This window comes from Phyllobates terribilis, unplaced genomic scaffold (assembly GCF_046119375.1).
Source record: "Phyllobates terribilis strain yellow unplaced genomic scaffold, ASM4611937v1 Scaffold_4__5_contigs__length_816908805, whole genome shotgun sequence".
NCBI classification, from domain to species: Eukaryota; Metazoa; Chordata; class Amphibia; order Anura; family Dendrobatidae; genus Phyllobates; species Phyllobates terribilis.
Window position 1 is genome coordinate 112,363,008 of NW_027362764.1, and position 27,523 is coordinate 112,390,530.

General features: G+C 42.4%; 1 protein-coding gene across 1 annotated transcript in view; it reads right to left on the reverse strand.

Annotated features, from left to right (window-relative positions):
• Positions 1-1,236: 1,236 nt before the first annotated feature.
• UBE3C (ubiquitin protein ligase E3C) overlaps positions 1,237-27,523 on the reverse strand; it is a 150,022-nt gene continuing 123,735 nt past the window's right edge. Inside the window, exons 20-24 of the mRNA XM_073677688.1 lie at positions 24,809-25,021; positions 20,374-20,562; positions 16,205-16,271; positions 14,180-14,310; positions 1,237-2,032 (exon numbers count right to left, since the gene is read on the reverse strand). Coding sequence (XP_073533789.1) covers positions 1,862-2,032; positions 14,180-14,310; positions 16,205-16,271; positions 20,374-20,562; positions 24,809-25,021 — 771 coding nt within the window. The 3' untranslated portion in view covers positions 1,237-1,861. The remainder of the gene's footprint in view (positions 2,033-14,179; positions 14,311-16,204; positions 16,272-20,373; positions 20,563-24,808; positions 25,022-27,523) is intronic.

The window sequence follows — 27,523 nt, forward strand, 5'->3', positions numbered from 1 at the left end:
TAGGTTCTTCAAAGTAGCCACCTTTTGCTTTGATGACTGCTTTGCACACTCTTGGCATTCTCTTGAAACCAACTACAGGCGCTCGGTGCTTCATGGCGGGGCCAATCTTTTAAATACATCTTCCCAGCTGATTGGTTTCCATTAGTGATGAGTGCAAGGGTTTGTTACTCGAGTTTGCCTAGGGTGCTCGGTTATGCACCGAGTATCGCGGGAGATCGAGTGACATGTTCGAGTCCCCGCGGCCGCATGTTTCACGGCTATTCGACCCGTGCTCGTCAGGCAATCCCCGCATGTTTTGTGGCTGTCTAACAACCGCGAAACATGCGGCCGTTGGGACTTGAACATGTCACTCGAGCACCCGCGATACTCAGTGCATACCGGAGCACACTAGGCAAACTTAAGTAATGAGCACTTGCGCTCATCACTAGTTTCCATCTATCTCTTTCCTTCTCTCTCTATGAAGGTAGAGCTGTCAATCAAAAAAGAAGAGGGGAGTGGAGATTGAGGGAAAGCAAGTAGGTGGGAAGGTGTATATAAATGATTGGTCCCGCCATGAAGCACCGAGCGGCGGGACTTGGTTTGAGCAGTCATTCTGTGCTGACAGAGTCCCTTTAAATGTTGCCCTGAATAACAAATATTTATAAAAACAAACAAAAAAAAAAAAAACCCCTCCACATCCGAGGACAATTTATAGGGGTTTTGATCTACAATTATATTAATGAGCTACCAGTCACAAGCTCATTGGTCATACCTGGAAGTGGCCACTGAACGCTGTGATGATGCTGCGGTGTTCTTCTTCGTATATTGATGACATCTGGACACTGCTGGAGCTGGTAACAGTTGATCACTGCGGATCTCACATTGATAACTTATACTAAAGGTCAGACCTCAACATAATAGTAGTGGTAATTCCCTTTAAGGATTTAAGCTTGGGTTACATGATGACTTGAGACTAAGGAAGATAAAATCACTATGTCCCGTCGCCATAATCACAAGTAATGATAATAAATGGGGGTTGCAACACGTCTGCGTGACACTGCCATCTTTCCAAGTGATATCGTGGAGGAGGATAAAATTAACAAAAGGCTGACAGAGCAGATTTTGAGTCTGAAATAATATTTAATAGACGTTACCATATACTCTCCTCCATAGCTATGACAGTGGACGGTACTACATGACAAAAAAAAAATCTGATAAAAAAAAAAAATCTGTACAGTAATGAGAACGAAGCAAAGAAATTTTTGTATATTCACAACTTTATCTTAGTCATCGTGATGTACCTTGTACAGAATCACTTAAAATCCATAGTCCAACCTCTCCATAGGGGTCTTTTTAAAAGAAAGAAAAAAAAATACTAGAAACGACACTTGATGATTACCAACCAAAGGAGCAGGCAGCGAAGGAAACACAGTGGGGACAGTTCATATTCTTGTCCTGATTCTGATGCAGGTAGGATTGGCTGACCGCGCTTCTCTCCGGTGTATCGATGGCAGAGGCGTCTTTATTCTGGATGATCCGGACCGTTTTATGCCATTGTGGTTCCAGTCTGCTGGATGTATAGACGTACCACCAGCTTCTGGAGTTTTTTTTTTTAATCCAAAACAGCACTAAGCCAAGTGATCATCTTTGGTTAATTTTTGCAGACTGGTCACATTATTAAATAGTGCTTTTATTTCTGGAAAATTGTTCTCAATCAAACAGCCATTATTTTTTTTTATTTTTACTTAATGAAAGTCAATGGCAAATTCCAAATCTACTATTGATGTAATAAAGCCAGGATTCCTGAAACATCTCCATTTCATGGGGAATTATTTATTTAGGCACCAGTTTTTTAATCCTGCGTTGGAAGTTTAGGCTCAACTCAGCTGAGCTCAAAGCCAGCAGCACATTCGATAGCGTAAAGCAGTTTGCTCCTCATAAGGTTCTCATCATAAAACTCAGGAAGCTTGAGAAGGTTCATGCAGGTGCTTGCAGTGGGAAGTCGCTCCAGATCCAACCCTCCGTTATGGATGCAGAAGGCAGGATACAGCTCCTAGAAATGAGAAGAGAGGATGGTGAGCTCAACACCTACAACACTTGCAATTCCCACTACTTGGTAAATGGCGGATAAAATAGTGTCTAGTCCTAATGGTTAGCAGTCATCATATTTTGTCCCAATGACGACAAGCAACGGTACCTTCAAGATTGATCGATATGGATGAGCACGGCCAGTCTGTGCACTGCGTTTCGATCTCACTCCGATTTATACGGCCGTCTTACTGCGCCCTAAGAGTATAGGCATCACTAACAGGCTATAAGCCATCATGCACTACACTTATCTGTGTGATTGGTGCCCTATAAAAGCCTTACACGTGTGCATTTATAATATTAGGCAACCACCCCTTCTATAAATGGCGGACATGTGAGTGGTTATTTCATCAGTATTTTGTGTCTTTGTAATCGGGGCTGCTGCATCCTGCAGTGCATTAATATTATGACTTGGTGTTGGTAAGTATGTCTGCCTTTTTTTCTGTGATGATTTTTCAATTTTATGTCCTTTTCGGTGAGTCATTCATGAAAAAATACTGGTCCCAGACGATATGTCTCACATGATTAAGCCAAACGTGGACGATGTGTCTCACATGATTAAGCCGGTCGTGGCCAATGTCCCTCACATAATTAAGCCGGTCGTGGCCAATGTCCCTCACATAATTAAGCCAGTCGTGGCCAATGTCCCTCACATGACTAAGCCAGTCATGGCTGATGTGTCTCCCATGATTAAGCCGGTCGTGGCCAATGTGTCTCACATGACTAAGCCAGTCATGGCTGATGTGTCTCCCATGATTAAGCCGGTCGTGGCCAATGTGTCTCACATGACTAAGCCAGTCGTGGACGATGTGTCTCACATGACTAAGCCAGTCATGGACAATGTGTCTCACATGGTTAAGCCGGTCGTGGACGAGGTGTCTCACATGGTTAAGCCGGTCGTGGACAATGTGTCTCACATGGTTAAGCCGGTCGTGGACAATGTGTCTCACATGGTTAAGCCGGTCGTGGACAATGTGTCTCACATGGTTAAGCCAGTCGTGGACAATGTGTCTCACATGGTTAAGCCGGTCGTGGACAATGTGTCTCACATGGTTAAGCCGGTCGTGGACAATGTGTCTCACATGGTTAAGCAGGTCGTGGACAATGTGTCTCACATGGTTAAGCCGGTCGTGGACAATGTGTCTCACGAGGTTAAGCCGGTCGTGGACGATGTGTCTCACATGGTTAAACTGGTCGTGGACGATGTGTCTCACATGGTTAAGCCGGTCTTGGACAATGTGTCTCACATGATTAAGCCGGTCGTGGACGATGTGTCTCACATGGTTAAGCCGGTCGTGGACGATGTGTCTCACATGGTTAAGCCAGTCGTGGACGATGTGTCTCACATGATTAAGCTGGTCGTGGACGATGTGTCTCACATGATTAAGCTGGTCGTGGACGATGTGTCTCACAAGGTTAAGCCGGTCGTGGACGATGTGTCTCACATGGTTAAGCTGGTCGTGGACGATGTGTCTCATGGTTAAGCCGGTCGTGGACGATGTGTCTCACATGGTTAAGCTGGTCATGGACGATGTGTCTCACATGGTTAAGCCGGTCGTGGACGATGTGTCTCACATGGTTAAGCCGGTCATGGACGATGTGTCTCACATGATTAAGCTGGTCGTGGACGATGTGTCCCACATGGTGAAGCCAGTCGTGGCCGATGTGTTTCACATGATTAAGCCGGTCGTGGACAATGTGTCTCACATGATTAAGCCGGTTGTGGATAATGTGTCTCACATACTTAAGCTGGTCATGGGCGATGTGTCTCACATGATTAAGCCGGTCGTAGCCGATGTGTCTCACATGATTAACCCGGTCGTGGACGATGTATCTCACATGATTAAGCTGGTTGTGGATAATGTGTCTCACATAGTTAAGCTGGTCATGGGCGATGTGTCTCACATGATTAAGCCGGTCATGGCCGATGTGTCTCACATGATTAAGCCGGTCATGGCCGATGTGTCTCACATGGTTAAGCCGGTCGTGGATAATGTGTCTCAAATAACGGCTTTTTAAAGTATGCTTTCTCTGTAGCACGGCAGCGCTTCAGCGTAAAACATACGCGACTGCAATAACGCAACCAGGGTCTCAAACGCGTTGTCTGTAGTTGGGGCAACATGAATATACTACCAGGTTCCCTTCATACTATGAGAATGGAGGGGTGCCTTTCAAGATGGGGAGTGGATGAGAAATCGTAGGACTATGCTTCCATATCTGCCCTTCCTAGACATCAAGTATTCAGAGTTATTTATAAGTACTAGATAATTTCAATACTTTACAATGATTTTCAGTTACCGGCAGTCCAATCTCCCCGTTATAAAATGTTATTTAGTATAATATTAAACCTTTGTAACTTTGACATAAAGACAATGTTTCCATGAAGTTATTAACACAGAAGAAGGCAACCATTTTAATACATCCCACTGCCAAATTGCTGCGTTTCGGGACCATCTCTACATAGGTTATTGGCTTTTTCCACTTCCAAGGTTCAGTAATGTAACAGGATGGAGTGCTACCGTAAAACGAGTGGCTGGCCACAGTGAGAACTGCATAATGAAACGCATTACAAGCGGGAGACAACAGTTCACCAGTGGAGAGAAACCATTTATTATTTTGACCTGACTGGGAACTTCGCGATCTTACTCACTCGAATACAAATGTAGGTTTTTTCACTGTATCTACGGCAACCTAATTTATTAAAGTTATTAAGCTTTAATTAGTTTTAGAAAATGCTATCTTGTAACATTTAATCTGGCTCCAAATGGGCTCTTAATTTGTTAATGGTGTAACCTTGTGATATCCAGAGTCTACAAACATTAAATAATGTCGGAGATTTGTCAGGGATGCGGCTCGCTTTAGCCTTAAAGTAGTGACTACTGCCAGCAGAGTAATACTTAATATTCATTTACCGAAGGGTTGAACATAAGTGCCTTACTGTAAGGGGGAATTTTTTTTAACAATAACGCTCATGATTGAGAACATTTGGTGAAAATTTAAGACGTTATAATTTTAATATCTTTTAATGCCATTTACATGTTCGATCACATATACCCACCTTCCACTTTATAAGGGGTCTCAGTAGCCAGACTCTCTGCAATCAAACTGGTTTAATGGGCGTAAACCTCATTTTTAGGAGAACTGTAGTCATTTTTAGGAGAACTGTAGTCATTTTTAGGATAACTGTAGTCATTTTTAGGAGAACTGTAGTCATTTTTAGGAGAACTGTAGTCCTTTTCACTGCAGTTGTCATGAATTTTAATCAGGAATGGTTGGCGACATGATCAAATCCTCGCTGGTGATGCTCCATGGAATGGTACACTGAGCTGGTGTCTGCTGACTGGTAGCAGAGACCAGCTTGGTAGCAGACACCAGTTTGGCAGCAGACACCAGCTTGGCAGCAGGACACACAATGTAGCACTACACAGAGCATCACCAGTGAGAAGATGTCCATGCTAACAACTATTCCTATATACCAGGGGTGCATAACCTGCGGCCCGCAATGCCATTTTGTGTGGTCCCAACCTCATGGATAAAATAATGCTTGTCTGACAGGTTAAAGGGGTGGTTCAACGTCCAAAGTAATTTTTTTCTCTTCGTTTCAGGGAGGAGGCAGGAACTGTGTCAGTGACCACAGCCTTTGCCCCATTTGATGCTTCGTTTGAACATCTCTGCATGCACTGGGATTCTCAAATAAAGCATCATCAAAAAGGAAATAAAAAAAAATTAGAAAAGCTGTTAGGTAGTGTAGTTAGGGAAGAATAGGGAATTTTTAATTCAAGTATATTAGAAAATAGTTTAGATTATGGCACTAGAGATTTAGGAGGAAAATTATGCAGGACTTCGGACCACCCCTTTAACTGTTTGTGAGCAGCCACACACAAATAGAACGGACTGGTAAGTACTAGTGGTGCACTGTGGATGCCTATTACATCAGGAGGAAGTCATAAAGGAGTAAGCAATTTGGACCCTGTAGATTGGAAGTTGTGAAACATATGGCAGTGAGCACAAATCCCATGAGCTCTTGTGGAAAGCCATGTGCATAAATGCCCTCTTCCTCATTAGGGTACGTTCCCGTAGTTTCCTGAGAAGTATTTAGGAGCGGATTTTACTCTAAATCCATATTCAAAGAAGAAATTGCTTCAAATACTCTTATTGATTTGAATAGGAAATGTGCAAAATAATATGAAAAACTAAATGTGTGCACTATAGGACCTTTTTCTCATCTAAATTAATTGGGAATATTTGAAGCAGTTTTTTATGTGGATTTTGGAGCAGAATCTATTTTTAAATTTGTCTAAAAACTCTGTGAATGTGTGCTGACTGGTGGAGGTAGGAGAGCTGTAAGTAGAATATGCAGATAATAGACATTTATAGCATACAGTTTCCATATGCCATAAATATCAGGGAAGGTAATGCCCCTTTAATTTTTATTGCAGCCCTGTGATTGGTTCAGTATGACAATATGGCCTTTGGACTAAAAAAGGTTGTGCTTCCCTGCTATATACAGACTGAAGACCACGTAAGATGTTTTTTTTCTGGCAGACAACTGCGACTGCTCGTCTTATGTACAACTGCTGAAGGTGGAGCACAGTCTCACTACCTGGGGGTTTAACAATTGTATTAGAATTTTATTTGACTTTCAAGTACCACTTTTTCTCTCTTGCAGAAGTCTCCTGGTTCTAAGTGCACGTCCAATGAATTGTAACCATGTTTTCTAATGGGATTTTCTAGGAATCTATCACAGGATTTCACAAGTCAAATTGTATACATCATTAACCTTCATCAGGCTGCATAATTTTACAACGTTAACAGGCTGCAGAGGTACAATTGTACCTTCATATATACCTACACTGTGGGAAGACTTTCTCCTTTACTTGGTTTCAGAAACTAAAGTTCATTCAGCTACAAATGTTATGCTGATATCTATTGGCCAGTGTTGTTACTGCTCACTTATATTGCTGTCAATTAAGTTGATTCAAACTGGGAGTGGCTTCTACTTCTCTTCTTGCCTCCCTCCTCTCAGTAGCCATTTTGCTGTTCATCTCATTGCTGTGAGCACACACATTTCTAGGCTTGTGAAGTCTTCAATTTATTGGATACGAAGGTAGGAAAGTCTCACAGCATCTAACAGCCAGTTATACCTTCATTCGCCTTATGTGGGGACAGAACAGTCAGAAATTGTCTTTGAGCCTGGACTTGGCTTACATATATTTTGTATGAAACTTATCACTATAGGTATGATTTTTATACGAAAAATGGATAATAATTAGTATCTACATATTGTTTTACGATGTTTTACTTATATTCAGCACAAAATAAAGATGGTGGCTCTGTTACAATTTTCCTATTGGTCGAAAAAACAGTCGAAGATGGAATGAAAATTCTGAAACCGTATACGGTTTACATAATATATAAATGACATTTATAAATAATTATCACTAGAAATAATTTACTTTTTTATCTGCACTTTAGAATCGAGTTTCAATCTACTTGCCACGTGTTACTGAACTAAATTACGAAGCCAAAATTCATCTACAAAGTCATCATGAGTGATAGTGATGCTGGATCTAGTTTCCGCCATAATCCAAGAAAACGTGTTTGCAGGTTAGTATAATTTTGTGAAAAGCCAATGTAGTATTGTGTAGTATTTCGGAAAATTATTTATTTTTCATTTTTTCATATTTACGTCTGACGAAATAATGCGAATGATAGAAGAATCTGATTCTGAGCATGAGGAAGAACCATATGTTGCATCTGATGATGAAAACTATGTACCACAAGTGGATGTTACTGAAGAAGATTCAGACATTGAACAAGAAATGGTCATAGAGCAGGAAAAAGAATACGACTCAGACGAAAGTGTTGAGGATGAGTCTGTGCCTCAAAGTGCAGGCGACATTTGGACTGCCAAGGATAAAACTCAATGGTGTAGTGATCAACTGCCAAATGCACAAACAAAATCTCGTAATGTCCTACAACAAAGAGGTGGCCCTGCAGCAATCAGCAACCTGTATACAGCAAAAGAGCTATTCAAGTCAATCATGACTCCCGAGATGTGTGACATCATATTACGAGAAACTAATCGAAAGGCCAAGAGAGTTTGTGATGCTTACAACAACGAACTGGTACAACGAACTGGTACAACGTTTTCCTGATTCTTCTGAACGGCCACCACAAAAAACATTCAAGCAATTTACTGAAACTGAACTCCATGCATTTTTGGGCATACTAATTGCTGCTGGTTTGCACAGAGACAACAAAGAGAATCTGGAGGAAATGTGGAATGTTGCTGCTCTGCCTCTTATACGTGCAGCCATGTCTCGTGACCGCTTCAAGATGATACTCAGATTTATCAAATTTGACAACGAAAATACACGTGCAGAACGTGTGCAAATAGATAAAGCTGCACCAATACGGGACATCTGGACAATGCTGAACAGAAATCTGGAGAGAGCCTACAAGCCATATAATTGTATCACCGTCGACGAGCAATTATTTCCATTTAGAGGCCATACTAAATTTACCCAGTATATACCTTCAAAACCAGCTAAATATGGCATAAAGATTTTCTGGGCTTGTGACTCGTCAAACGCCTACCCATTACAAGGTCAGCTCTACACTGGGAAACCAACTGATGGTCCTCGACAAGTAAACATTGGTGAACGAACAGTATTGGACCTAGTGAGCTCGTATAAAGGCTCTGGAAGAAATGTCACCACCGATAACTTCTTTACAACCATGGAACTAGCTAAGGTATTGAACTCCTGGAACATGACACTAGTTGGTACAGTGAGAAAAAACAAAAGGTTCTTACCTAGCAACATGCAGCCTGCCAAAGAAAGGCCTGTAAACTCGACAAATTTTGCCTACAATCATGATGCAACAGTCTGTTCATATGTACCAAAGAAGAACAAATCAGTCGTGCTTCTATCATCTATGCACATGACGGGAGAAGTTGAAGAGACACTAGCAGCCAAGCCAGAGATAATAAAATACTACAACAACACAAAAGGCGGAGTTGATTTTATGGATAAAATGTTGGGAGAGTACACTGTGAAACGACAAACATTACGTTGGCCTCTGGCATTTTTCTACAATGTTATTGACGTCACTGGGTTAGCATCCTACATCATCTACAGAGAACACAATCCAAGCTTCAGGACAAAGGATCAACGAAGAAAGTTCCTGAAAGATCTCGCAAATCAGCTGTGTATGCCTGCAATTGAAGATCGTAGTACAAACCGAATGATGATGAGAAACCATTTTCTTCGAGGTGCAGTAGAAATGGTGCTTGGACGATGCATTCTGGTAGCATCGCAAGCAGCAGCTGGCCCTCAAATACCTCATGGTAGTCGTGGACCCTCCCCTGTTGTTGGTAGTTGCTATGTCTGCCGAGACCTGAGGCGAAAACAACGTAAGACTAGAAAGTCTGGTGTGGTTTGTGTGAAACCCATTTGCGATGAACACTCGGTAGCAAAGACAACATGCATTACTTGCGAAGAAAATCAATAAAAAAAAGTTTCTTACATTTTCTTTTATAATGTAAATGAACAGTTTTTTTACTTGTTTATAATAATAAAATAGCATTATCATTAAAAAAATATTATTCTTTTTTCCTTGCATTATCTTCATTCAAAATATATGAGGGTACATTTGTACCTATGCAGCTTGTTATGGATGCAAAAATATCTCGACCCCTTATCTCGGAAGGGGGTGGAGATATTTTATTGAAATTTGGCCAATATATTCTGGACCAAAACTGCAGAGATGTCACGAAATTTCAGCCCTCTACGGCTTTTCGAAAAAAAGTTATTGCAATTTTAAAACGGAATAGTTACAATTGTACCTACTCAGCCGGACGAAGGTTAAAGGGGTTTTCCCATTAACAAAATTCATTTTAATCAATAGAGCTTGGAATAATAATAACTTCCACAATTGGATGTGTTTAAATAAAATGTTCCTGTGGTGAGATAATCTTATAAATGTGCCCCTGCTGTGTACTGTGTAATGGCTGTGTCTTACCGTACAGGAACATGGTCTGATCATACCACATCTCCTGGGCAGGTGGGGGGGGGGAAATAGAGTATGCAGACATTACAGTATGGGATCTCAGCTGATTCTTTCTTTGAATTAAAACATTGCTTAAAAAGGGCAGGGAAATGTTTTACCTCACAAAAAGAATCAGCATTTGCGATCCCATGCTGTAATGTCTGTATACTCTTTTGCTTCCTCCCCTGCCCAGGAGCTGTGGTATGATCAGACCATGTTCCTGCACAGTCAGACACGGCCATTACACAGTACACAGCAGGGGCACATTTATAAGATTATCTCAGCACAGGAACATTTTATTTAAACACATCCAATTGTGGAAATTATTATTATTACATAATGTATTTATTAAAATCAACTTTAAAATTAACTTTGTTTGCGGGAAAACCCCTTTAAATAGATATCTTATATTTGATGTACTTTGAAAATCCATGTCAGAATGGCCCTACAATCCTCTATGAAAATATAAACTCAATTTCCATCCATGTAGCCTGATTGACAGCTCTTCAGTCTTCATTCTCCCGGCTGAATCTCCACCCATCTAGCCTAACTGACAGCTCTTCATTGCCCTCTTCCTCCCTGGTACTGCCTAAATCTCCCACTGCTCAGTACAAGCTGTAGCTGTCAGTCAGTCAGGCTGGGTGGGGAGCGAAGGCAAAATTACAATTGCACTCATGAGTTCTCTCACTCGTTTGCTGAACTCATTTTATGATCAGGATTATTGAGCCAATTATAGAGCCATTCAGATGTAGATTTTAAAGTATGCAGTTTGTATTGTGTAATCTGGCAACAGGCTAGATCATCAATATCAGATCGGAGAGGGCCAGACTCTTGGCACTCACACGAGTGGTTATGAATTGTAAAAGTGAATAAGAAAGAGACTTCAGTACCATTCGCAACGCACAAAGCTGTACCACCTGTGGGGACCACAAGATCTTGCATCAGTTAATTGGAGGGGGGCTGGGAGTCAAACCCCCACCTATCTAAACTGATGAACCATCATAAAAATCGGCCATGAATATTAAAGTCCTTAAAAATTTTCTTAACTATATGGATGCTGGTAAATACTTATTGTAGATTTAGCCACTACCCAAACCCCTTAGAAACAGTTGACTGGTCAACCATGTGCTGAGCTAAACTGAATCTGAAACTCAATGCAGCCCCAGCCTATATACTTCATCAGACTGATTCCCAGAAATTCTTTAAAGGCCCCGTCACACTTAGCGAGGCTACAGCGATCCCGACAACGATACGACCTGGCAGGGATCGTTGCTGCGTCGCTATGTGGTCGCTGGTGAGATGTCAAACAGTCAGATCTTCCCAACGACGCAGCAACGATACGGCGACCCGTAGCGACCTGTATAACGATGTCGGCGGTCGTTGGGACCCTGTCACATAGCAGCTACTCTGACGATTCAGACCTCGATGAGGGACGACTTCTCAGTTCTGAGTCATCAGCAAGGTCGTTCGTAAGGTGTCAAACACACCGATGCATGCTACCCAGCGGGGCCTCAAAGATCAAAAAATGGTCCACGCCATTTCGACACGACCAGCGATCTCACAGCAGGGGCCTGGTCGCTGCTACGTGTCAAACGTAGCGAGATCGCTACTGAGGTCACTGTTGCGTCACAAAACTTGTGACTCAGCAGCGATCTCGCTAGTGATCTCGCTTAGTGTGACGGGGGCTTAAAACTGACCATAAATATGAGACGGATATGAAAGGTAGATGGGAGATTGGTAGAGTTGAGCTGAAAGATTTGCAGGACCTTGGTTAAGAGGCTACGTCGGTAGTCCATGGCCACCTTACCAGAGTTCTGCGAACCTCCTCCTAATTGCGAGGAACCTTGGTGCTTCTTTTGATTAGTGTACCCATTGTGCATGTGTCACACCGGGCTTATTAATCAAAAAAGGTGCTGGGTATGCCAGGAGGTAGAAGGAGGTTTGCAGGGCTCTGGTCCGACAGCCATGGACTACCACCATGACTGTTGGACCAAGGTCCTACTATTATTTTTTTTTGCTACACTATAGAGATTAGTTACTCATGAGTACTTTTGGCTGATAGTTTTGCAAGCCTATTCAATCATAAACAGACAAAGGTCATCAGAGCCAAAAATTAACCATCCCTAAGGGTTTAATGATCAGAAAACGATCAGAACAAGGACTATCAGAACAAATCTGCAGTTTGGAAGCAAACGTTCATAATCATGTAATGTGTGTTGATTTCTGTTTCTGGAAGGACATGGTAAAAACTCATCCATCATTGCATTCCACAAGCCCAAACGTATTTCCACACCTTCAAGGAATATTTGTAAATGGCGAACAATGGATATTGAAAAATAATGACCAATGCCGACAATAGGCATTAAGAGGTCCCTTGTGTACGCTACAGTACCCATTCATGTGCTATAGATAAACTGTGTCAATCTTTGCACTTGTGCTATATATTGTGGACTATATTTGGCCTGGTTATTATTTATAGGGGCGGCGGGTTATTCACAGATAACGTTGGGACATTACTCAGAACTCATTTAAAACCGTTTAGACAAATAAAACATCCATAAAGGATTAGGGCAGAACAAACATTCTCACTTCTCTATTTATCCAGCACATAAATAGCCTGATCCTATCCACACCCCGCTCTGAAAGGGAACGTCTAATTATTCACTAATCACTGTCTAGTGGGCGCTTTCATGTTCAATTTCAATGCTTCCTACAGATCTAATGTGTTCATTCTGGCCAATACACATTTATTTATTTGGGGTTGGAGCCAAGATCTTTCCCTTTCAGTAGTGCGGCTAAGTCTGAAATTTAATTTTAATAAAGGAGGTCATGAACTATAAGGAGCATCGGTGGATAAAAGAACCTGTCATGTTGAAAATGGTGTCTGATTTGCAGGCAGGATGCTATAGAGCAGGATTAGCTGATTAGATTGATAGAAATTTTTGATGGAAAAGTTTAATTAAAACTTGCATTTTATTCATTCATTCAAATCCCTGTTGTTTGTATGAATGAGTCCAGTGGGCGGTTCTATTCAGTGATTGACAGTCTTACCTGCATGCCTGTACATGCAAAAGTAGCAGAGTAGGATCGCCCACTGGACTCATATACACACAAACCCCACGGATTTCAATGAATAAAATACAGATCATACTGAATCTTTTCCAACAAACTTATATATCATTCTGCTCAGCTCCTTGTCTATACCATGTTGTCCACAAATAAGTCTGCATGTACAATGTGACAGGTTCCCTTTAAGGTGCATATAATGCAGATAATCTTGTTACATTTGTAGGAATGTTCCTTTACTGATTATCTGGCCCTGTAAACATGCCAGTGATCACTCCACAATGGAGAAACATTTTTGCTCTTCAAGTGATCAGTTATCAGTAGCTCACCCCCCCCATGTAAAAAGTGGATGGTCTGCAGATAACATGATGGTGGTAAACAAGCGCCAAACGACTTGTGTATACTGTAGTCGATCAGCGGGATTTACATGCTACAAATATCGTTTATTTTCAGAATTAACATAATTAATATTTAAGAATTCCTAATTTTTTCACATTAGGAAGGTTTTTATAAAATAAGTCAGGTCATCAGTATTCTGGCCACGAAGAGTCCATAAAATGTGAGCTCAGCCTTGAAGGTTAGTAAATGGCCTGAGTAATATTCTGAAGTTGCAAAGCCTCAAAGCTTTAGGCTAGCCTAACTTCTGATATATTAAATGGGGTCAGTCCTATATGGACTGCAATCCCAGGACTGAAAGGGGCTCCCGACCCGAACATACAGCCTCACAAACACGTATGAAGCTAAAAGTTTTGATTTCAGCCTCATTTGCGTACTGATTGAAATGATGATTTCTTGCTAATGGAGAAGCGGACTGGTTAGCTGAAGGTATGGATGGACTGCAAGCCCATATAAACAGCTTATGGGGTGAAATCAAGCTGACAGACGCCCTTTATTTGCATGAAACATGACAGTTTCCAGTTCATGCATCCTTTAATCTACACAATTAAAGAGGAATCTACGGTTTCACAAAAGTGAACAATACTGCAACTCTTACTTTAAAACCTAGTAATGGAGGCCGAGAACAGCTTGTCACAAATTTCAGTAGTTTTCTCTTCTCTTCATCAGTAAAATTTTCCACGACTCTCCAGAAGATTTTGATCACTTGATGATCTGCAGAATATCCTCCTGAAATGGAAACACAGAATGGGACAATGAAATGAGTATAGATTGTTAATGTGGACTCTTGATTTTAGAGGCCGATTATGGGGCACGTTTCCACTTCTCTACCCACATTTCACCAGGATGCCTACATGCATGTAATCCCTTGGTTGTACTTACAGTGGTTGATTGTTACTAATGTTCCTCTTTTGTTTTTTTTATCCCTTTCCCTTCCTTTTTAGGTCCGCTAGTGCTCCATCAGGTATCATTCTTTATCTTTCCTTTTCTCTTTTCTTCTCCTTCTTTTTCTTTGCCTATTTCTTTTTTCATTTTCCTCGGTTTTCTTCTTTCCTTTTTTTCTCCTCCTTTTCTCCTCCCCTTCTTCTCTCCCCTTTTTGTTTGTTTCCTATTCTATTTCTCCACTTTCCTTTTTGCTTTTTTCCCCTTTCTCCCTGTTTTTCCTCTTTTGCCTTTAGCTCATGTATTCCCTTAGACATTCACTAGGGGGTGCACTATTCACTAAGCCTAACACATCTGCTGTTTACAAAGAAGTCACCCCATTATTCTTGTTTTCCTTTCGGCTTTCATCTGCTTTTTCCGGCCGACGATCCATTAGCGACCCTCACAATCACGGGAGATAAGCGGGGCTTTGGTGTCCTTTCGGCAGATTCTGGCTGACAGTTCACTCGTGCATGCGCACTGATTTCATTTCGGCACGGCTGCGGCGGATCACCGCTGATTACAGCATACCTCCACTATTTAAACCTAGTCAAGGCATAGTTACAGCCCACACCGCCATGAGACATCATGCTGCACCTTCCTGCATCCACTCTTTGAAGATAAAGGTAATATCTTTGCTCACAACTTTTGGTCTTTTTCTCTTATTTTCTTTTTTGAGGTTCTCTGGTATCTCATTTATTCTGTATATATACTTTTACAGCTCACTTGCAGACCAGCACACCTGACAGGTAAAATAAGTTTTTTTCCTGTCTTTCCCATATGTCTTTTCTTTACAAATTTTCTCCTCATATACTTTTATTTCTGATTCTCATATTTCTATATTTTTCTGAGTTTACCCCACGTTATTCCATTGATACCTATGGCTCGCTAGTCCAGATCTTTATGATTACATATCTTAACATATTTTTGATGCCATCATATTGATTGAAAGTTACTCTAAACTTATGTTTCCTTTTATATTATAGAATTCTTTCAGTTATCTTGCAGTGAAGACTCACTTGTATAATGAATACTGCCTTACTACACCGATTTACCCTTAACTGCTCATTTTGTCGTTTGTATTAGTTGTTTTTTGCATTCTGTCCCTTTGATGTTATGAGACATGTTGTATTTTATTTTATTACATTAGAAAATCCTTTTGTTTTATTCTATATTCCATGCAGATAAACCTTGATAAAGACCGAATGGGTTGAAACGTTGGTGAATATATATATATATCTGTCTCAGGCTAATCAAATAAACTCCATTTCAATTACTGATATATGTCCCTAAGATTTCTTAGTTATAAACTAGTGATCTGTGAAATAAATGCATCTCTTCTTAAGATCAGTCATAACCCAGTATTGATAGAAAAAAGCCCTGACACCTTATAAACAGGGTTTAAGAGACAATGCTGAGTTAAATTACAGAAAATATCCCAAATGGCATCTCCTCCCTATATACTATGCTGTGGAAAAGGGTCACCAAGTCAGTGGCATATACCATGGATCCTGTAAAAATGGAAAACATGACGCCAGTGTGAACAGAGCCTATCATCAGTTAATATTCTCCCACTGACCCGTTTTTACCCTCAAGTGTACAACTTTTTTTTCTTAAGGTCACTGATGTGTCTAACTGTATTTCACATTTTAAGGTTATGGCTACCAATCTATATATTCTAGTTCCTCCGTAAAATAAATACCTGAATAGTTTGTGAAGGATTTCAGATCATCAAGACAGATTGGAACCTGTGCCCCTGAAATCAAGACCTAGAAAAAGAAACATATCAAAAGCATATAAGCAAATAGGTTTCATCTCACAGCAGTCAGTGTGAGAAAGGTGGAGTTGAGCTGAGCTGTCACTGCAAACACTTCTGCAGCTCTCCTCTCACAGCAATATCAGCGCTGTCCCTCCCCCCCTCACTGTCTACTGTGAGATAGGAGCTAGAAGTGTTTGTAATCACACTCAGCTATGCTGTACTATACATTGTAGCTGCAGAGATCAGGGCTATCTATCATTACATGTCACAGGAAAAAGCATGTTCTTTTGACCTTCTGGGGGCGTGTCCTTTTTTCCTCTTCATGACGCCTCATGCTTCCGATTGGTCAAGTCATGAGGGGGAAAAAGTACACGCCCCTAGAGAAAAATCTCTGGTAACACCTTCTTGGACTTATAAATTGTTACCTGAATTTTACAAACTAATAACAAACTAATATCCCTGCAATATAAAGGAGAAATAAAAAATAAATACTAAAGTTTTATGCAACTCTGCAGCCACTATTCCATGATATGGCCAAGTTATTCCATGATATGGCCAATTTAACATCCCCAACCGGTGTAAGATCTTTCTTATAAAAGAAATACAGCTGCTTTGATATTGGAGCTGCAGTGGTGATCTGCCTGTATTTCTTTTATAAGAAAGATCTTACACCAGTTGGGGATGTTAAATTGGCCATATCATGGGATAGTGGCAGCAGAGCTGCATAAAACTTAGTATTTATTTTTTATTTCTCCTCTTTATTGCAGGGAGAAATTCAGGTAATAGTTTCCTCCCACACTCCAAAGACATACTGATACTGATAGATTTTAAGCCCCAATGGGGACAGTGCCCGTAATGTCAGTAAAGGGCTGTGGAATTAATGGCATTATATAAGTGAGTAAAATAAAGAAATAAATACATTTTATTCCCACAATGCTACTCTCATCCATAGTAGGTCCACAGGTAAAAACTTTGTACTTTTCAAACGCAATGAAGAAGTAATAAAACAGGGCAGTGGCAAAGAATGATGGAAAATCACAGTGTAAGACTATGAAGCTACATGATGCAAGACTGTAGCCCAAGCCTGGCTGAAAAGGCTTCTGATCTCAAGAGGACTCGTAAAAAAGGACTAGTGGTAACTTACAGTACATGAAGAAAAAAACTAGGTCTTATTAAAATACAATTAATTCCCTCAGACATTAGATAAGATTACAGAAACCAGTGTACTGGCCTAGAATTTTTATCCCCATGCTGCCATTTAGGTGGAATAGCGCATATTAGTGGCGGACTTAAGACTCAAAAACCACTCCATGGGCTGCCGAAACTTACTTTGTGGGCAAGTTTTATTAAAGTACTGTGAAGCTAAATGGTTCCAGATTGCAGTACAAAGACAGATGAAGAAAGCAGACGCATTCGATCGCCATCAGCCTTACCAAAAGCGGATCCAATCCGGATTCGGATTCTATTGCAGCCGTCTTCCATCATCTAACTTCACATTATTACAGTTCATATTTGCTTTTGCCTTAATGTTACTTTCCAATGAGATACGTAAATAACCTCACTTTTTTTTTCACAAAACTTTGACCATCATTTTCAGAAGTGTCTTGTACTTAAAATCCCAGAGGAAGATGTAAACTACATTTGAACAGCAAGGTTTTGGAAAATTTCCTCTTGACCCAATCTATAATATACTTACCTTGTAATGTCTTCACATCCTGTTCCGCCCAGATGTGTCCGGATCCCAGAATTCCAAGCGGCGGAAATTCGTCGACCGCCATATTGGGACACTCAAGTGATGGGTGTCTCAATATAGAAACCGCTGGTGGTATGCAGCCTCTTGCGCGGTACCACCAGCGGAACACCGTCGCGAACACGCCGCCGCCGGGATCAGCCGAATGATTCACTGACCGCCGCCATCTTTGTACAGGAGGAGCGCATGCGCAGTTTTAATGTGACTGCCGCTATCTGCCTGCACGAAGATGGCGGCAGTCTGATTTACTGCGCGGGGAGACAGCTCAAACAAGAGAAGGGTGGAGAGAGAGAGCAGACAAGGGGGAGAGCACATGGGGTACACAGGTCAAAGAAGAGATCACATGAGAGGAGAAGACAGCAGATGGGGGAGAGAGAGACAGAGCACAGGGGGGAGAGAGAAAGCGCATAGGCACCGGGGGGGAGAGAGACAGAGCACAGGGGGGAGAGAGACAGAGCACAGGGGGGAGAGAGACAGAGCACAGGGGGGAGAGAGACAGAACACAGGGGGGAGAGAGACAGAACACAGGGGGGAGAGAGACAGAACACAGGGGGGAGAGAGATAGAGCACAGGGGGGAGAGAGACAGAACACAGGGGGGAGAGAGATAGAGCACAGGGGGGAGAGAGACAGAACACAGGGGGGAGAGAGACAGAACACAGGGGGGAGAGAGACAGAGCACAGGGGGGAGAGAGACAGAACACAGGGGGGAGAGAGACAGAACACAGGGGGGAGAGAGACAGAGCACAGGGGGGAGAGAGACAGAACACAGGGGGGAGAGAGATAGAGCACAGGGGGGAGAGAGACAGAACACAGGGGGGAGAGAGACAGAACACAGGGGGGAGAGAGACAGAACACAGGGGGGAGAGAGACAGAGCACAGGGGGGAGAGAGACAGAACACAGGGGGGAGAGAGACAGAACACAGGGGGGAGAGAGACAGAACACAGGGGGGAGAGAGACAGAACACGGGGGGGAGAGAGACAGAACACGGGGGGGAGAGAGACAGAACACGGGGGGGAGAGAGACAGAGCACGGGGGGGAGAGAGACAGAGCACGGGGGGGAGAGAGACAGAGCACGGGGGGGAGAGAGACAGAGCACGGGGGGGAGAGAGACAGAGCACAGGGGGGAGAGAGATAGAGCACAGGGGGGAGAGAGATAGAGCACAGGGGGGAGAGAGACAGAGCACAGGGGGGTGAGAGACAGAACACAGGGGGGAGAGAGACAGAACACAGGGGGGAGAGAGACAGAGCACAGGGGGGAGAGAGACAGAGCACAGGGGGGAGAGAGACAGAGCACAGGGGGGAGAGAGACAGAGCACAGGGGGGAGAGAGACAGAACACAGGGGGGAGAGAGACAGAACACAGGGGGGAGAGAGACAGAACACAGGGGGGAGAGAGACAGAGCACGGGGGGGAGAGAGACAGAGCACGGGGGGAGAGAGACAGAGCACGGGGGGGAGAGAGACAGAGCACGGGGGGGAGAGAGACAGAGCACAGGGGGGGAGAGAGACAGAGCACAGGGGGGGAGAGAGACAGAGCACAGGGGGGAGAGAGACAGAGCACAGGGGGGAGAGAGACAGAGCACAGGGGGGAGAGAGACAGAGCACAGGGGGGAGAGAGACAGAGCATAGGGGAGGTGAGAGACAGAACACAGGGGGGAGAGAGACAGAACACAGGGGGGAGAGAGACAGAGCACAGGGGGGAGAGAGACAGAGCACAGGGGGGAGAGAGACAGAGCACAGGGGGGAGAGAGACAGAGCACAGGGGGGAGAGAGACAGAGCACAGGGGGAAGAGAGACAGAGCACAGGAGGGAGAGAGACAGAGCACAGGGGGGAGAGAGACAGAGCACAGGGGGGAGAGAGACAGAGCACAGGGGGGACACAGCTCAAACGGGACAGCACATGAGGGGAGAACACAGCACAGGAAGGAGAGAGACAGCAGACAAGGGGGATAACACATGGGGTAGACAGGTCAAAGAAGAGAGCGCAGACGGGAGAAGTGAGCACATGGGGGAAAAAGAGTGTGGATAGGTGGGTGAGCACATGAGGGGGGGGAGAGATTCTCAGCGCTGCAAAGCCTGCCCCCATCGTGACATTACCGCCCTCCATCTAGTGTGCTATAATAATCCAACACCCCTGGTCTCACTGACAAGTAACTGCAGACACTACTATATACGTTTTAATGTACCTGGATGTTTGCTTTATGCTTGGAGAAAGATTTTGTCATAAACCTACTTCCGATAATTGGGATTTACCTGTATTATATTCTTACTTCTTGCCGGGAAGTCAGGTGTGTGCTTGGCTAGACATAGTCAATTACATTGGCACCCACCATATGCAAACAGCGCAGCGCTGATACAATACCTGGATTTCCTGCTGATCAAACATCCGGAGCCATTCCAAGTTCACCACGTTGGCAAGACCTTGCCTGAATGCCAGACAATGCTGGCGGATCTGCTTGTTCAGTCTATAGTCAGCTACGAGGTGGATGTAAGCAATTCGATTGGCACTCGTTACAGGGATATCTTTGCCTCCGAGCTTGAGCTCTACCACCTGATAGGAACAAACGCGCCATATAGATCACTGTAGGTCTCTATTGCACTGCAGATATTAAATGAGAAGCTAATGGCGCTGTCATTACTCCGATATGTTATCTCTTTCTCGTCCTTCTAATTTGTGGGCGATATATGTCTTATCACAATGAGCGAGAAAAGATTCATCCTTTAGTGTTGCATGGCTTCTGTCACTAGATGGCGCACTCTGCTACCTACATTAGGCATATATAGAGATGTAACCTCGAAGACAATGCTCTAGACCTCTTTGCTTTTTTTTGTTATTTTTTAAGCTGCACCCTTATATGACCGCGGCCACTTATAGAGGACGTTGAGCGTAAGGTGTTTATGTAAAAAAAAAAAAAAAAATGGCTCCATGTTTTCAATTTCCAATAATCATCTGTAACCAACTAATCACTACATATCCATATCCGTACATTGCAACATGGTGTATGATGTTTAAAAAAAATAAGTAGAAAAGTAGTATTAAAATAATAATAAAAAAACATTTTACACATTTTATATATTACAGAGGATATCCCCATTTATTCCCGATCAGCGGGGGTTTGACCACCTTACCAGCGGAGTGGCTAAGCGCTCGCAGGAGTTGTGTGGCCCCTTCACATCCACTATCATTAGCTATGAGTAGTAGCCAGACATTGCAATCCTATTGTGATCCATAGCCCTAAGGGGGCACACAGACGGCCATATTTCTCATGCGAGGATCGCTTCGCAATCCTTGGACTGACTGTTGGCTCTCCTGACCTGAGTGTGACAGCTACATAGAAATACATGACGCTGTCATGCTCCGGTCAGGAGAGCCAATGGTCAGTTCATGCACTGCGATGTGATCCTCGCACGAGAAATATGGCCGTCTGTCTGCGCCCTAAAGGTCTATCTCTTATTGTTGACATCCTGGAGGTCAGAAGGATAGGCTGGAAAATAAAAGTCCCATTAATGCGTCTTCTATGTAACAATTCTGGTAAATCAAATTCAACAAACAAAAAAAAAGAAATATGTCAATGGGTAAAACGTTTGAAATCTCCACTTGGACCAATTATATTTGATAAGGAAAGCAGATAAGGTGGTAAATATTGGCTGCTATGGGAAGTTCAGGTACATAATCAGTGGGTAATGTTACTGTAAGACTTGGAGTTGCATTTGGATTTGGGGTTCATAATGTAAAATACTTTTGTTTTCAATGTTGGAATAGAAATATTGGGACTTTTCAAGGCTGACTTGAATTGAAAAAAATAATAATCATGAGTGATCTTAGTATGAAATTGAATAAATATAAGTGGAGGTGGTAATTTGAAAAACTCCACTTCCCATTCGGGATTTTTGGCAACTAACCGAGAAAATTTTTGAAAAGGCACATAAAGGTGTCAATTGCTGTATATAAGCAAGTTCGTAACTTTTAAGGTCCTTTTACACAGGCAGATGTCTGCTTGTAACGAGTGCTGATCAACAATATAACAAGTCTATTGATGCTCATTTAAGGACCCTTTTACAGTGCCGTTGAAAGATGTATAAGGGCGAAAGATCATACACAATTGTTCAGTTCTCGTACAGTTCCCACATTTAGTGTGTTGAAGGGCCTTTAGATCTGCTCGGTCACAGCATATGCTTCTCTCATTCTATGCTGCTTTACATTAGCAAGTCATGGTTCAGTTAGTAATATACCAAATTACAGTGGGGAAAAAAAGTATTTAGTCAGCCACCAATTGTGCAAGTTCTCTCACTTAAAAAGATGAGCGAGGCCTGTAATTGACATCATAGGTAGACCTCAACTATGAGAGACAAAATGAGAAAACAAATCCTGAAAATCACATTGTCTGATTTAGAAAGAATTTTTTTCAAATTTTGGTGGAAAGTAAGTATTTGGTCAATTACAAAAGTTCATCTCAATACTTTGTTATATATCCTTTGTTGGCAATGACAGAGGTCAAACGTTTTCTGTAAGTCTTCACAAGGTTGGCACATACTGTTGCTGCTATGTTGGCCCATTCCTCCATGCAGATCTCCTCTAGAGCAGTGATGTTTTGAGGCTGTCGCTGGGCAACACGGACTTTCAACTCCCTCCAAAGGTTTTCTATAGGGTTTAGATCCTGGCTAGGCCACTCCAGGACCTTGAAATGCTTCTTACGAAGCCACTCCTTCGTTGCCCTGGCGGTGTGCTTGGGATCATTGTCATGCTGAAAGACCCAGCCACATTTCATCTTCAATGCCCTTGCTGATGGAAGGAGGTTTGCGCTCAAAATCTCATGATACATGGCCCCATTCATTCTTTCATGTCCACGGATCAGTCATCCTGGTCCCTTGGCAGAAAAACAGCCCCAAAACATGATGTTGCCACCCCCATGCTTCATAGTAGGTATGGTGTTCTTTGGATGCAACTCAGCATTCTTTTTCCTCCAAACACAACAAGTTGTATTTCTACCAAACAGTTCTACTTTGGTTTCATCTGACCATATGATATTCTCCCAATACTCTTCTGGATCATCCAAATGCTCTCTAGCAAACTTCAGACGGGCTCGGACATGTAATGGCTTAAGCAGGGGGACATGTCTGGCACTGCAGGATCTGAGTTCCTGTCGGCGTAGTGTGTTACTGATGGTAGCCTGTGTAACGTTGGTCCCAGCTCTCTGCAGGTCATTCACTAGGTCCTCCCGTGTGGTTCTGGGATTTTTGCTCACCGTTCTTGAGATCATTTTGATCCCACGGGGTGAGATCTTGTGTGGAGCACTAGATCGAGGGAGATTATCAGTGGTCTTGTATGTCTTCCATTTTCTAATTATTGCTCATACAGTTGATTTCTTCACACCAAGCTGCTTGCCTGTTGCAGATTCAGTCTTCTCAGCCTGGTGCAGAGCTACAATTTTGTTTCTGGTGTCCTTCGACAGCTCTTTGGTCTTCACCATAGTGGAGTTTGGAGTGTGACTGTTTGAGGTTGCAGACAGGTGTCTTTTATACTCATAACAAGTTCAAACAGGTGCCAGTACCACAGGTAATGAGTGGAGGACAGAGGAGCCTCTTAAAGAAGAAGTTACAGGTCTGAAAGAGCCAGATATCTTGCTTGTTTGTAGGTGACCAAATACTTATTTTCCACCAAAATTTGAAAAAAAATTCTTTCCAAATCAGACAATGTGATTTTCAGGATTTGTTTCCTCATTTCTTCTCTCATAGCTGAGGTCTACCTATGATGTCATTTACATGCCTCTCTCATTTTTTTACGTGGGAGAACTTGCACAATTGGTGGCGGACTAAATACTTTTTTTCCCCACTGTAATTCACAGTCTAATTTGTATTGAGGCCTCCTGACAGATGATGTTGGAGAAGAGGTGGATCCGTCATGTTGGAAATCCAACGACTGCTCCTTTTGGTCAATGCGAGATAAGCCGCTGCTCATACACAACACAAGAGCGCTCGGCCGAGCTGAGCATTGCTGTGTGTTGGGGGAGGTTGCTGTCAGCCAAATGATTCTCCAGTCGACAGCTATCTAATGCGTTTGGGCCTTAAATAAATGCTACCGTGTTGCATCATATTGTCTTCCCTGCTATACCTTAATACCATACAGTAGTAATGACATTCATATAGACGTCTTAAATGCAATGATCTTCGTCTGCTTGGCTGCAACAGAGCTTGGAGTCCTTTGCTGTGACTGCGGCCATATAAAAATATGGCTGATATCATCCAAAATAGCTTTAATCTATTTTGGCTGCAGAACAATTACAAATTAACGACTTCTGCATTAGAATTTCACTCGTCATCTCAGAAAAGTTTTAAGCGCCCGTTAATGCCCTCGACATCCGGGATTATTGCTTTATTATTACCTAGCTAAATACAAATTGAATACAAAAAGGGCTACTTAATGCCAGAAGCAATTTTAGGATAATGGCTAATCTTTACGGTATCTTCTAACTGTAATTATTGTAAGCTTTAGGTCACCCAGGCAGAAAATCTGATAGTTACAAATGCTCAAGAAAGGGACACTTGAGGCAACAAAAAATAGATAAGAGTCCGGGAACATCTGGCTTTATATATGGCCTCTCCAATCAAACAATCCATCAAAATCTGCATGACGATTGTCTAACTGGTAATTACAGCTTTCTGCAGTCCAAGCTTATATAGTATGACGCATATAATAAAAGAAAAAATACCATGGCCACATGTACTCTTATCTGCATACCCAAATAATAGGCATGTGACAGTGTAATTAATCATTAGCAGCCACCCTGGGAACATACCTGCGCTTCCCCGAGATCATTGTTAACCACAGTAAAGTTTAACCCAAGTTCTTCCACATCTCCTTCGTAGCTCTTCAGAAACAGTAAGTTCTTGTACATTTCTGGATCCAGAGAAGCCAGGTGGTGGATGTCCACATCAGCACTGGTACCCAACAACTTGGATAAGAAGAAGCTGGCAAAAGGCAGCTCCACCAACATGTTCTCATACAGCGCCTGCAGAAATACGGAGACAAAGATCATTTCCATCAGACTTTATGAATATTGGATCTTTTCCACGTTTGTACTTTTCAGATTCTATTCTGTGAATATAAGATGTTGCATATATTATATGCAGTAGGGTTTAAATTAGTGCTACACTTACTGAAGATTACACATTAGATCAAGATCTAGCAATATGTAACTAATCGATGATAGGAATGAGCAAAAAGATTCAAAACTACCCTCAGCCGCAGCCAAACCGAGGCATCCTAGGCCTGGTATCCTGGACGCCTTGGCCGATTACTAGGCCCACGCGATGTAATGATGTCATGCGAGGCCTAGTGATGTCATGACATTGTCAATGCATTGTATGGGACAGAGGCATCCAATATTCTCAGCAATAGATTGCCGGAGCGCAAGTGAACACTGCCTTGGTTAAGCTGCTATAGAGGACAGATTTAGATGGTGGACCAGTGTAGGTCAAATCTTTTTGCCCAACTTGAATATTCGATCATATGAGTGATCCAACCTTCATTATTCCAGACTGATCCAGCATATTGGAGACTATGGCACCAATTCATCAAGACGATTTTCGCGCCAGTCTTGATGAGTGAGCTAGATGCTCCTGAGTCATTAAAAGGCGCACACCCCTTAATGAATCAGGTAAGTGGCATGCACCTCGCCACAAATCTTACTCCAGTCAGCGGCGTAAAGAATGCCACAGGTCGTCATGAATTAGACGAACTGTGGTGTGACCAGGGCTGTGGAGTCGGAGTCGGTATAAAATGGACCGACTCCTAAAATTGGGTACAGTAATTCAATGCAATTTGTCGGGAATATTTTCTCAGAAGAATTTGGGAAAGTTATGAAATGTCCTATAAATGTCTGTCCTATTCCTGATCTAAGGGTCTAGACTATTAGCTGAGATTAATCTGTGCTACAGTAAATGACTTATCAAATATGAGTTATGTATGAGAGAGTCGGAGTCATGGAAATGAAGGAGTCTAAGTCGGAGATTTGGCTTACCGACTCCACAACCTTGGGTGTGATGCCTCCGCCGCGCCCCCATCCCTCCGTAGCTCCCCCCATTCTGACATGAAAACTCCAAAAGTCGCAAAATTTTTGCCAACTGCACACTAAGAAAAATGTTGCCATTTTTCTAAGCGAATTATGCTGACGTAATTGCTTTCATGAATCGGAGCCATAGCATACGAAAATGTGTAAAAAAACAAAAAGTAAAATGTAATTTTGTAAAGTCTTGGCCGATCACGTCATACACACATGGTATCGGTTTTGATCCGATCTGTCAGTTGTTGACCAGTGCAAAAAAAAAAGTGAACAATAAATGGTCAAAGGCCTAACTGAATGGACAGATTAAAGTGTAATTTCCAAAAATGTTTCATATCATAGGGAATTGGGAGTCTAAGTACTTAGACCCCCAAAAGAATGCTAAAACAAAGGAGTAGGAGCATTTAGCCGGGCATTGCTCTCCTTCAACATTGTTTTCTCTTTCTATCTCTTGGTAGATGTAGAAGATAAGCTGCTGCCGGCCTAATCTTGTGCATCTGTACAGGAGCGTCAGTAAGAAGAGTTGTGATCCCCAAATTATTAAGTGTGTGGGCAACTTCAGAGGCAGCTCTGTTCTCATACATTTGACTGGTGAGGATGCCAAAGAGAGCAAACATGGTAGACATCAAACATGTCACCATTGGTGGTCAGCGATACCACATTCTGCTGTAACTGCATTTGGCAAGACAGGATTATCCCCCCTTAGCCAATTGGTATACAACATGAATGGGTCCGACAAAATGTATTGTTGGTATGTGCCATCTTGTTGTCTATTTGGGTGGTATAGATCAGAGTAATTAGTGTTGTCCATAACAGGGCTTTGCTGTGACCACAGATATAATAGCTAATACAGTAGTAATGGGCAATCCACTTACATATGACTCCCATAGCTGGGCACACATTTATCTCATCAGATAACCTTGACAAGGGAACCATTTTTCCAACTTTCACTTGCAACTGGTGTATAACTGAGACTTCAATAATATCTAAATGAGCTTAGTGGTTGTTCAGCTATCATTAACCCTGGTGAGATGTCAAGGTCTACAAACTTCAGATGACCCCAACATGTTTGCACAACTGCAGCCTTGTAGGAAACAAAGCTAATAAGGACTCATTTATGACCACTGAGTTGTTTGGCAATGAGGGGCAGTCATTATTTCAATCTATATATGATCTGCAGAACTGGACCAACTAACATTTTTTGCAAAAAAAAAATGCATGCTTGCAGAGGTCTAGTCATAGCCTATGATTGTTAAGTCCAATCATCCTGAGCACATTAGTATTACATATAAACACACATTTTCTACAAACATTACTATAATGAGTACCGTATATCATGTGAAACAATATTATCCATGGAAAAAGCGGAAAGCAGGTTGTTAGGCGAGTAGATAAAAGAAAGTAAGGCAGGGAGAAGACGAAAGCAAATTCCTATGAGCGTGTTGTAAC